General features: G+C 24.6%; 1 protein-coding gene across 2 annotated transcripts in view; it reads left to right on the top strand.

Annotated features, from left to right (window-relative positions):
• The first annotated feature begins 8,482 nt into the window (after positions 1-8,482).
• LOC111681130 (LIM and SH3 domain protein Lasp) overlaps positions 8,483-13,661 on the top strand; it is a 29,249-nt gene continuing 24,070 nt past the window's right edge. Inside the window, exon 1 of one of the 2 annotated variants that reach the window (XM_046951618.1) lies at positions 8,483-8,612. In XM_046951618.1, coding sequence (XP_046807574.1) covers positions 8,557-8,612 — 56 coding nt within the window. In that variant the 5' untranslated portion in view covers positions 8,483-8,556. The remainder of the gene's footprint in view (positions 8,613-13,661) is intronic. The other variant, XM_023442856.2, reaches the window with a different exon arrangement.

The raw sequence follows: 13,661 nt of genomic DNA, 5'->3' as shown, positions 1-13,661 counted from the left end.
GTCTATAGTCTAGTCTATAGTCTAGTCTATAGTCTAGTCTATAGTCTAGTCTATAGTCTAGTCTATAGTCTAGTCTATAGTTTAGTCTATAGTCTAGTCTATAGTGTATTCTAAATTCATTCCTTTACATGTCTGCTCGCAATTAACACTCAAAAAAACGTTTAACATTATTATTTGAACTGTTAATTTGAAATCGCTTAAACAAAAGCAAAAATAAACATTCTAACAATATTTGTTTTCATATTTGGCTTTTTATTTCAAGACAGTATTTATTTTAAATAAAGAAAAAATAATGAAAATTTAATTTGAAAAAAATCGACAAAAAAACATGTGACTGACAAGACTTATTATGACTAAGAGTCTGAGAAATGAACCAAATTTTCTATAAACATCCCTGTGGAAGTTTTAAATAAATTTCAATTTTTTTTTTTCTTAAATTTAAAAATTAAATTCTTTTTTAATTTGGGATTTTTCAACCAATTTTTCCTTTTTCAGAAATTTTTCAAAAAAGTTACTTTTTAGGGACAACTCATATTCTCTTTTTAAGTTAATTTTTAAGAAATTGTGTCTTAATTTATAAAAAAAAGAATTTTCGAAACTAGTTTACAAACAATGCATTATAAAATTAAAAAAAAACTGTATATAAAAACAACAATAAAAACAAAAAATAAACGTCTTAAACATAAAACAACAAGGTGTGGTGTAGTGGCATAAAATTAGAAAGGATTGATAATCATTTTGTGTTTGCATTCTGTTTCTTTTTTTTTTTACTCTTTAACTTATATTAAATTGCAAATGTTGCAAAAATATTTGTGTAATTACCATCAGCAACAACAATAACGAAGAGAACAGAACAATCTCCAAACAACAAGATAGACGAACAGATAGACAGACTGACAGACAGACACATTTGAGATATTTGTCAACAAAATGTCGCATAAAATTTGTTAAAAACAAGTTGTAACTAGAAAAAAAATACAAGTAATTGGCATTTTACACCAAAACAACTATGAAACCGGCTTTAAAAGAAAGGCTTAAGAATTTATTGTTTTTTTTTTTTTTTTTTTTTTGTAACAAAATCAAAAGCAAATCGTTTGAAGTTTTTTTGTTGCCTCAAGGTTTCATAAGTAAAATGTTCATTACTTTTCTTTTATAAAATCCCAAAAGACTAAACAATACAAAACTAATAGAAACTAATAAAGATGACTTTCATGCATTGAATGACGCATTATTTGACATTATTTTATTAACTTGGCCTAAACTCAATAATAAAACAATGTTGTTATTATTGTCTTTGTAGTTAGAAGACTTACTTACCAATCTATAAAAACAAATTTCACTTTCACATTTTATGTTATAAAAAAAAAATATAAACAAAAGCTAAAAAAATCATAAAAAATTACTCGTGATGAGCATAAAATTAAAAATTTAAAATTTCAAAACTGGTTATTTTTTTCTTCCCCCCACCATATCTACCTTCCACATTCAACGTTTCAACTTTTATTTTTCTTTTATTAACCATTATTGTTGTAGACTTTAAAACAGATTTTAACAAAAAAAATCCCATAATTTAGAATTAATATTTAAACATAACTTTTTTTTAACAGATTTAAACTTTAATTTTAAACCAAAATTTTAGGTCGTTTTTTGTACAATAGTGTTGGTGAGGGGAAAAAGTTAATTTCGTATATGAAATTGAGAATTTTCAATGAATTTAAAAATTTTTAAAGAATATTTTTGTTGAATTTCCTTTTTTAAAGAAATTTTTAAAAAATTTCCTTTTTAGTAGGAAAATTCCTTTTTAAAAGGAAATTTTACATAAATTTTCCTTTTTTAAAGAAATTTAAAGAAAAATTCCTTTTTTTAAGGGATTTTTAATAAATTTCTTTTTTTTAAGGGATTTTTTAATAAATTTCTTTTTTTTAAGGGATTGTTTAATAAATTTCTTTTTTAAAGGGATTTTTTAATAAATTTTCTTTTTAATGAACATTTTTAATAAATTTCCCTTTTTAGTAGGAAATTTTCATAAATTTCTTTTTAAAAATAAATTTTCAAGTAAATTCTTTTTTAAAAAGAAATTTTTCATAAATTTCCCTTTCCTTTATTCAAAAAAAATTTTTTTTAAAGGAATTTTTAATAAATTTCTTTTTTAAAGGGAATTTTTAATAAATATCCTTTTTAAGGGATATTTTCAATAAATTTTCTTTTTAATGAACATTTTTAATAAATTTCCTTTTTTAAAAAAATTTTTTAATAAATTTCCTTTTTTAAAAAAATTTTAATAAATTACCCTTTTATAAAGAAAATTTTTAATAAATTTCCCTTTTTATAGGAAATTTTCAATAAATTTCCTTTTTATAGGAAATTATTAATAAATTTCCCTTTATATAAGAAATTTTCTAAAAATTTCCCTTTTTTAGAAAATTTTCAATAAATTTCCCTTTTTATAGGAAATTTTCCATAAATTATTTTTTAATAGGAAAATTTCCATAAATTTCTGTTTTAAAGGAAATTGTAAATAATTTTTTAAGGGTAATTTTAATAAATTTATTTTTAATTTTATTAAATTTTTAATAAATATCCTTTTTTAAAGGAAATTTTCAATGAAATTTCTTTTTAAAGGACATTTTGAATAAATTTCCTTTTTAAAGAAAATTTTCAATAAATTTACTTTTTAATGAAAATTAAAAAAATATATAGAAAATTTTCCATTTCCAATTTTCAATAAATTTCCCTTTTAAAAGGATATTTTCAATAAATTTCCCTTTCTATAGGATATTTTTTAAAAACTATTTTTTTTTCAAAAGGAAATTTTACTTAAATTTCCCTTTAAAATAATTTTTAAAAAAATTTCCATTTTATAGAAAGTGTTTAAAAAATATCCCATTTTATAGGAATTTTTAAATAAATGTCCTTTTTATAAAAAAATTTCAATGAATTTCGTTTTTTAACGAAATTTTCAATAAATTTCCTTTTTATAAAAATTTTCCATAAATTTCTCCTTTTATATAAAATATTCAATAAATTTCCCTTATTATAGAAAATTTTTAATAATTTTATTTTTTAAAGAAAATTTTGAATCAATTTGTTAAGAAAATGAAATTTTTAATAAATAGTATCCTTTTAAAAGAAATTTTCATTAAAAATCCTTTTTGAAGGAAACTTTCCATTATTATACTTTTAAAAAAATTTTCAACAAAAAATGTAGTTTTAAAAGGAAATTTTCAATAAATATCCCTTATTTAAGAAAATGTTTAATAAATTTCCTTCTTATTTGAAATTTCCCTTTTTATTTGAAATTTTAAATGAATTTCCCTTTTTATTGGAAATATTAAATAAATTTCTTTTTTTTAGGAAATTTTTAATAAATATCCTCTTAAAGGAAATATTCAATAAATATTCTTTTTAAAAGTTATTTTTTCGATTAATATCCAATTTAATGGAAATTTTTAATAAATTTCCTTTTATATAGAAATTTTTCAAAAAATTCCCTTTTTATAAGAAATTTAAAATAGTTTTTTCCCTTTTAAAGAAAATTTTCATTAATTATCTTTTTTAAAGGAAATTTTCAATTAGATTCCCATTTAATAGAAAATTTTCATTAAATTTCCTTTTTTTAAGGAAAATTTCAATAAATATCCTTTTTATTCGAAATTTTCAATATATTTTCCATTTTATATGAAATTTTCAATAAATTTGCTTTTTAAAGGAAATTTTCAATAAATATCCTTTTAAAGGAAATTTTTATTGCGTATCCTTATTAAAAGAAATTTTCATTAGTTATCCTTTTTAAGAAAATTTTCAATAAATTTCTCATTTTATGGGAAATTTTCTATAAATATCCTTTTTAAGGAAAGTTTTCAATAAATATTCCCTTTAAGGGAAATTTTTACCAAATATCCTTTTTAAAGGAATTTTCCATAAATTTTTCTTTATTTTCAATAAATTTCCCTTTTTATAGGAAATTTGAAAAAAAATTATTTTTTAAAGAAAATTTTCAATAAATTTTCCTTTTGTACGAAATTTTCAATAAACTTCCTATTTACGAAATTTTTCATAAATTTCCCTTCTATAATAAAATTTCAATAATACTATATTTTGAGGAAAATTTTTAATCCGTTTTAAAGAAAATTTTACTTGAGTTTCCTTTCTGATGGTAATTTTCAATAAATTTTCTTTTTGATAAAAAATTTCTAATAAAAATCCCATTTTATAGGAAATTTTCAATAAATTTCCCATTTTATAAAAAAATTTTCAATTGTTTTTTATTTTATAGGAATTTTGCAATAAATATCCTTTTAAATTAAATTTTCAATAAACATTCCTTTTAAAGAAATTTTCAGTAAATATGCTTTTTAAAAGGAAATTTTTTTATAAATTTTCTTTTTATAAGAAATTTAACGAAAAAGCCAATTTATAAAGTTCTCAACAAATTTCTTATTTAAAAGAAAATTTTCGAGAAATTTCCTTTTAAGGAAAATGTTTTCGATAAAATCTCCTTTTTATAAGAATAATTTCTTTTTATAGGGAATTTTTGATAAAATTTTCTTTTTTTGAATTTTCTAATAATTTTAGGAAATTTCCGAAATATTTCTACTTTTATTTTTTTATTAAATTTCCCTTTTTTCAAAAAAATTCAATATAATTTCCCTTAATTCTTTTAATATTCTATTAAAAATATTTTAATGTTAACCCCTTAAGCAAAATTTTTTCTTCAAATGTTTATTTTCTCTTTATTTTTTAAAACAATTTATTTTCGTTTAAAAACTGTCAAAACTCGAATGATTTAAAACACTTTAGAAAATATGAAACAAAAGGAATAACAAAATGAAACATGTTCCCTGAAGAACTCTCGAGTGTTGGTGGTGCACAATGGAAATGCATTAAAATACATAAATAAATATTCATTCATGTCAAATATTCGCTAGGAACTATTTAGTGTCAAAGTAAACTTAACATTACTGCAAGAGTGACTAACTGTCAGACTGTCTCTCTACTAGCCTCACGTCCAACTACACACACACACTCAATCTTTGTAAATTTCATTTTTAGTCCTTTTGCAATTCATTTTTGCATTAGTTTGTTGGTTTGTCTGGGTGGTCATTGTTCCTGCTTCGTTTTATGAACAAAAATAATCATAAAAATTCATACTCGTTTTTTGGAATAAAAAAAATGAAAAACAACTATATAAATCTATCCAAATGCGACACACAAAAAAATAAATAAAAATCGGGGCAAAACTATGACAACATAATTGCTTCTACATGGCTTTTGTTCTTGTTTTAAAATTGATAAAAAAAGAACGAAAAAAAAATATCAGATAAAATGAATTGGTATTTTTCACGTAGAAAAAAATCGCAAAAAACAAAACTAGAGTAGCAAACAATTTAATCCATCCTCTAAATCATTATTATTGTTCTCATTTTCTCTCCAACCACTATAAACCAGTACTACTTGATCCATTGTTATAAATTTGTAACAATTGTCTAGGTCCCTCTAAAAGCGTGTCCGTCCGCCAGATAGCTTTGCTGTGAATGGTCAGTAAATATTATTTTTGATTTAGTGTCATAATTTACATTGACAGGAATTATAATTTGCAACATGCCAACACATCACCGTTGATGTTTGGAATTTTATTTTTATTATTGTTTTTATTTTTTGTGCAATTTTCAACTATGAGAGAGAGAGAAAATTGCTGTTGACACACTTTGAATGTTTAATATTTGAATAACAAATTTATAATTGAAGAACAAATGACAATTATTTGCAATAGATAGGTATATAGGTAGATATATAGATAGATAGATAGATAGATAGATAGATAGATAGATAGATAGATAGATAGATAGATAGATAGATAGATAGATAGGTAGATAGATAGATAGATAGATAGATAGATAGATAGATAGATAGATAGATAGATAGATAGATAGATAGATAGATAGATAGATAGATAGATAGATAGATAGATAGATAGATAGTTCTTAGAAATAACAGTTTTCTCTATATTATTATGTATACCAAATACATATATAACACTTTTTATCAACAGAAAAACGTTTCTTACTTATATGTATAACTGCCTAATAAATTGATCACTTCAAATATATCAGATTTCAGTTCCCTCTAAAAGTATTCTGAATTACAGTTTATCTACAGTAATCCTCAATTTTACTTGTATTTCTTAAAAATATTTACACTGGGAAACTGTGTACAAACTTAATAAAAAACTCAAATGCAAGATGACAAAGAAGTATAAAAGTAAAATTGACATATTTGTGGTTTTAAAATAAAAGCAAAACCATTAAAAAATCTAGGGAAAAATTGAAATTGAAACAAATAAACATAAATCCCATCTGAAGATATTAAATTACAAGAAAATCTATACCGATTATTTGTATCTACTATATACATACATTAAAGCATAGCAAGACACACAAACGTTTTGCCAGCAATACATATAACTAGTGACAGACATGTTGTGACATGTAGTATTTAAGAAAACACTAAACAGCTACTTAAAGAAAATTGAAAACTAAAACCCTTAAATATAAAGCTCCCTAAATGGTGTTTAGGTTTTCAAAAAAAACAAAGGGATATTTTGGTGTTAAGAGTTTTAAGAGAAATTTTGTATAATTAAAGTTTTAAATTTCTTAGGGATTTTGTTTTTAAATTGTTTAAACATTAAATGGCTTACAAAACGAACATTAAGTGTTAATTTCTGTTCATTGTTTTAGAGGTGTTAATTTACTATATTTTAAAAAAATATTGTTAAAATTATGTAATTTATAAGAAATAAAGATAAATTATGAAAATAAAAATAAAATAAAATTCACTCTTTAAACATGAATTTCTGCTCTAAATATTAAACAAACTCGATTTCAAAGAAACAAAACATAAAATTACTTTCAAAGTTTTAAGCTCAAACATGTACAAATAACACCATAAAAGGGAGATGATAAAGTTTTAAATATGGGAGAAAAAATAACCATTGGATTTGGTATTTTAAGAAATAATACAGTTATATGGGCAAAATTTTTTTTAACAAACCATTTGAAGGTTTAAAAACATAATTCACTATCCAAATAAAACATTTAAATTATGATGTGGTAAACAAACATTTATTTATGAATAAATCTAAGTAACTTTAGTTATTAGTTACACATATAGACCATTTCAAAACTGAGGTAATCAACGAAATGTTTTTAACATCACATCATCATCATCATCATAAAATCTATTCTGTTCGTTTCAATGTAAATGTATCTATATGTATTTTAAAACAAGGGGTTAGTAGTCTAATTTTCAATTATATGAAAAAGTCCATTTTAACGGTGTGTTGCACCTAAAAAAAAAAAATCAAACTTTCAGATATTTATATTATTTTAATAGTTTATAGTTATATACTATTTGGTAATAAGAAAGTATAAAGTTTACTATTATACCACATCACTTTCTGTTTGTAAACTGTTATACAGATAACTTTCTAAAAAAAAACTTTAATATACAAAGTCAGTTTTTAAAATGTAAACTTTTATAAAAAAAAAACTGTTTCTTTAGATAAAATTTGTACAAAATATGTCTTATTGGATTCTAGACTTTGAAACGCAAATTCCAAATATGATCCCAAATAGAATTTCTTAGTCAAGCATAACATTAGAGCAAACACCAGTAGGAATCCTTTCATACACGAATTGGCACTTAATTTGGGGAGCCCAAATGGCTTCCTGCCTTCTATGTTAAAGGCCCAGAAATAGAAATATACCACAACACAATCTTCCAGACAGAAATCCGAGAAATAACGGAATGCGTAAATTGTTTTAGAAATAAAAATAGCGAGCACAGGGCTTAACATATTTACCGACAGTTAGAAAGCAATAATGTTCAGTTAAAGACCTTTAAAGTATTTGATGGTAAGAGAGCTTTAACTGAATACTCTCCCAGAGATAAGGTTTACATCGTAAGGGTACCAGGCCACTCGGAAAGGGCGCCTGTATTTCCGTGTATTAACTTGAAGTACACAATTTTTATTTCATGGGAAAATAGCGCACATCAGCCCCGATAACGCCCTAGGTATATTTCTTTGGATTTGATGTAGTATACATCCTCCTACAAATCTAATATAACCCTAAGCTAAAAAAATCAGTAGAAAAACTGTCATACAAAATAAAATTTCTATCTATCTATCTATCTATCTATCTATCTATCTATCTATCTATCTATCTATCTATTTATCTATCTATCTATCTATCTATCTATCTATCTATCTATCTATCTATCTATCTATCTATCTATCTATCTATCTATCTATCTATCTATCCATATATCCATATATCCATATATCCATCTATCCATCTATCCATCTATCTATCTATCTATCTATCTATCTATCTATCTATCTATCTATCTATCTATCTATCTATCTATCTATCTACAATAAGACATACTTAGTTACTTGTAATCTGCATTATTTCTTTTGTATAATAATCTCTATATTTCTGTTAATTTTATTTTCAGACATGGCATAAAACCTGCTTCAAATGTACAGAATGTGGAATGACATTGAATATGAAAACATATAAAGGATTTAATAAATTACCATATTGTGAAGCGTAAGTACTGAAATAATTTACAAAATTTATACTTCAATGATATATAAATTACAGTCCAAAGACATTTAATATTTTTTATCACAATATACATATATAATTATCCATTATGTTCGATTAGTTTAGCAATCAGTTAAGTCTTATTTCTTTTATCACAAATTATGATTTATGGAACATCTTATTTTCTATAGTTTTTGTTAAAATTCTTTTTAAAACATTTATTTAAATTTTTCTATCTCTCTTTAAAAATACATTTTTTACCTAATAAAACTTTAAATTAAACCAAATTAAAGTTTTATTATTTTAATGTCGCAAATTGTATTTGATTTTGGATTGTGGCCAAACTGAATACATTTATTTTATCATAAACATACAGAGAGAAATTTTAAATCATATTATATAGCAAAAAATATGAACAAAAAAAATGAAATACTTTTATGCAAGTTAAGTTGTTGGACATTGGCGCCTTTTTGATAAACACAAACTAGACACATTACTTAATACATAAATAAATGAATGAATGAATGAATATTTATTTAATATTATAAAAAACGGGCAAATTTAAAAAGTATTTTAAACTTTTTACTATATACTAATATAAATACAATAAATATTTGATCATTTTAAAGATTTACTCAACTTGCAGTTATATTTACTTTTTAAAAACTAGGCCAGAAATCAGTAGTTTAAAATATCCTGTAAAAAAAGTTGTATTGTTTAATAAATGTATTTTTTTAAATAGTTTTTAAAGTTTTTTTTTAAGTTAAATTGTTTTATATACTGCATTTCCCTTTTTACAAATTGAATATTGTCGTAGTTTGTAGTTTTATGTTGCTGTTTTATCTTTTTGAAGTATCTGTTCTTTTTCTGTGTTTTTAAATAAAAGTGACATTGTCAACAGAGTGATAAATACATTTACACATCACTTATAAATCTGACATAGAGACAATTGCATTACTTAAGCAATGTTATGTGTGTGAAGTACACTGTAGGTAATCATTAAAGGTACAATAAGAAATTCGATGTAATATTTAAAAAGCAACATTGGATAGATAAATATATAGATAGATAGATAGATAGATAGATAGATAGATAGATAGATAGATAGATAGATAGATAGATAGATAGATAGATAGATAGATAGATAGATAGATAGATAGATAGATAGATAGATAGATAGATAGATAGACAGATAGATAGATAGATAGATAGATAGATAGATAGATAGATAGATAGATAGATAGATAGATAGATATATAGATGATAGATAGATAGATAGATAGATAGATAGATAGATAGATAGATAGATAGATAGATAGATAGATAGATAGACAGATAGACAGATAGACAGATAGACAGATAGATAGATAGATAGATAGATAGATAGATAGATAGATAGATAGATAGATAGATAGATAGATAGATAGATAGATAGATAGATAGATAGATAGATAGATAGATAAGTGTATCTCTTATTACAATCAACGCTGCTTCACACATGAAAAACACATTGCCACAATTATACAACTACAAACATAATTCCTCACTTTACGTCAACAAAGCCATCGTCATCATCATCGTCAACATCACCAGCAAGCAACAACATAAAACCTCAGTTTGGCATTAAACTTTTCTTTCAAACAAACAATTGCAATAAAAACAATTACAGAATGCAAAAAAAAAAAACATCTCACTGCAAGCCACAAAAAACAAGAAGATAGAAAGAGGAGTAAGAAATAAAAAAAAAAAGAATGTTAAAGTTTATAACATCCTGTTTTGCATACTGACACATTTTTTTTTTTTTCATTTGTTGTTATTTTATTCCCTACCTTTAATACAACAACAAAAACAACAATACTTGTTTAGTTATACAGACATAAGTGTAGCATAATCTGTTATCATATCGCTAAAATCAAATCATTTCGGAAAAAATCTTTATAGAAAGAGTAGACCCAAACCGAATTGTCTTCGGAAGTAACAGCGCATTTTCCGCAATAAGTTGTTGCTGTTGTTTTATTGCTTTGCTGCTACTGGTTTTTCTTTTTTCCATTTGTTGTTGTTGTTATTGTGGTTTGGGGACAATATTTGCATATTTGCTGCGTATATGAGTGTGTGTGTGTGAGTGCATGAATGCGTATATTTGTGGATTAAAAGAAACCCAGCAAACCAAAACCCAGCTTTTGGTATAAAATTGCATTTAATATAAAAAAATGTAAAAATAGAAAACTTCAAACTTAATTCTTTTATGTTTGCTGGGTTTTTGGCACTAGTAAATTTTTAGCAAACTGTTAAATGTAATAAATCTATTGTTTTATTGCATTATGTGGTTGTTGTGTTTGTTATATTACAAACAATATTTGTTGTCATTTATGCAGTAGACTCATAGGAAAAAAAAACTAACCAACATATTTAGTATAGCTAGATGGACGGACAGAAATGGTCTGACAGACAGGGACAGGAAATAACGGTCTATAAAAATATCTTATGTTTAAATCAAGTGCAGTCTATACAAATTAAATTTAATAAAAATTTGACCTAATATTTAAAATGTGAAAGGAAGTCTTGGGTTCGTTGGCATCGTTATACTGGAATGTCTCTTAAACTCTTGAATTAAATATCTTAAAATATCAGAGTAATTTATTGGTCTGTGTATGTCAATAACTTACAACCAATACAATTTGCCATATAAATTAACAAACAAAATAATAAATGAAGCAACAAAATAATAAAACGAATTTCCGCATATTTGCGCTCGATAAAGTCTATTTTGTAAGATATAAAACGTATATATCAAGTAATGATAAGATAAAGACTTCAAAATTGACACATAGCTCTGAACAAAACAAATATGAAAAAGTTGTGTATCTGAACAATGTAATAATCGTTATCTTGATTAAGCACATGCATCTATACACCATCAGATAGATAGACAGTCAGACAGACAGAATGGCATTCATTGCCAAAATGATAAAATGTTTCAATATATTATACAATACAACAACACCAGTACAATATTTGTTGTGCAGTACACTACAGTGTATTGATCCAACATTCATCATTAACAAGTTAAATTGAGGACATTGTGCCAGTAATAAATTCTCTCGATTTATAGTGAACTTTCTCAGAATTCCTGTATCTATCTATCTATCTATCTATCTATCTATCTATCTATCTATCTATCTATCTATCTATCTATCTATCTATCTATCTATCTATCTATCTATCTATCTATCTATCTATCTATCTATCTATCTATCTATCTATCTATCTATCTATCTATCTATCTATTATTAATATGTATGTCATGTTGATAGCATTCATTAAACTAATAACAATTATGACACGCATGACATGATTTTTGAAAATTGTTGGTGGTGAATCTAACACTTTTTAATTAAATAATAATTAGTGTCTAAATAATTTAAAAACTAATTAACAGCCATTAATTATTTTAAATACCCAAATTGAAAAAAAAAGGATTATTTTCATTAACTAATAGTTATTACAATAAAAATCAAATATATTATCCTCATATAAAAACAAGAAATATTTTTAAATAAAAATTTAGTTGGAATTTTAAATCGCAGCAAACAACATGACCACAGTTCAGGAACAGCCTTCATTTCAGGGAGAAGCCCTCTTTCGTTTACATTTCTTTTTCTGGCGTATTTTGGGCAATTCACCTGGCAAAAGCTATCGTGAACTCTATATAATCTATTCGATTTTTATCAATGTTATCATTACAATTTATTATCCTTTACACTTGATGATTGGATTGTTTGAAAGTAAAACTAAATTTGATATCATTAAAAATTTGGCCATTAATCTGACATGTTTGGCCTGTTCTATTAAAACATTTGCTATATGGTTGAAGTTTGGAAATGTACGTCTTATTTTCGATATAATAAGAAAACAGGATAAACGTATAAACAAATCGAAAGATGAATCGAATTACTACAAAATGGTGGTATTTCCATCATTGGATAAAATAATGTTAATGTATAAGGTGTTATACATGGGTGCAGGTCTTACATCGGAAGTGGCTGTATTGACAAATGGTTTTCTGGGCAGTTGGCGTTTAATGTATCCGGCTTTTTTCCCCTTCGATCTATTTGCCAATCATTGGTTGTATACCTTGGCTCATGTTTATCAATTTTTTGGAGTTTCCTTTCAAATTCTACAGAATTTAGTAAATGATTCTTTTGCCGGCATGCATATGGCTTTGCTAAGTGGTCAGGTTCATATTCTTAGTATGAGAGTTTCAAAAATCGGCTATAATCCCAAAAAGACTAAAGAAGATAATAATCGTGAGCTATTGGAGTGTATACAAGATCACAAGGATTTGTTAGAGTAAGTTTTAGCTGTTAAACAAGTGTTGGGATGTTTGTTAAACCACTTCAATTCTTTTCACAGATATCGCAGAAAATTAGAGGAAGTCGTCTCACAGTATATGTTTGTTCAAATCCTTTTCACCAGCATTAATATGTGTGTGACCATAGTGTTTTTGATTTTATTTGCTCGTGATCCATTCACTATGATTTACTATTTTATTTATTTGCTTTGTATGCCGGCGGAAATTTTACCCGCCTGCTATTATGGCACCATAATGGAATTTGAATTTCAAAATTTATCTTATGCCTTGTTCTCCACCAACTGGATGGATCAGAGTATAGAGTTTAAGAAAAATTTAAGAATTTTTGCCGAACAGGCTAATAAGCCATTGTATTTAATGGCCTGGCTGGTGCGCATTAATATGACTTCGTTTTTGTATGCCTGTAAAAATGCCTATTCTTTGTTTGCGGTTGTCATGAATATAAAGTGAGCAAGTAGATCCATAAGAGATCAAATTCAGTAAAAAGAGTTTAATGCGAAATAAATGGAATAATATTGTTTGAATAATACAATTTGAGCATATTATTTCTTAGGGACTTTGGTCTATAATGCGTCTATAAGGGTTACAATAGATAAATAGATAGATAGATAGATAGATAGATAGATAGATAGATAGATAGATAGATAGATAGATAGATAGATAGATAGATAGATAGATAA

The sequence above is a fragment of the Lucilia cuprina genome, chromosome 5, assembly GCF_022045245.1.
Source record: "Lucilia cuprina isolate Lc7/37 chromosome 5, ASM2204524v1, whole genome shotgun sequence".
Lineage (NCBI taxonomy): Eukaryota > Metazoa > Arthropoda > Insecta > Diptera > Calliphoridae > Lucilia > Lucilia cuprina.
Note: the sequence above shows the minus strand (reverse complement) of the source record. Positions and strands in the feature narration are given on the sequence as shown.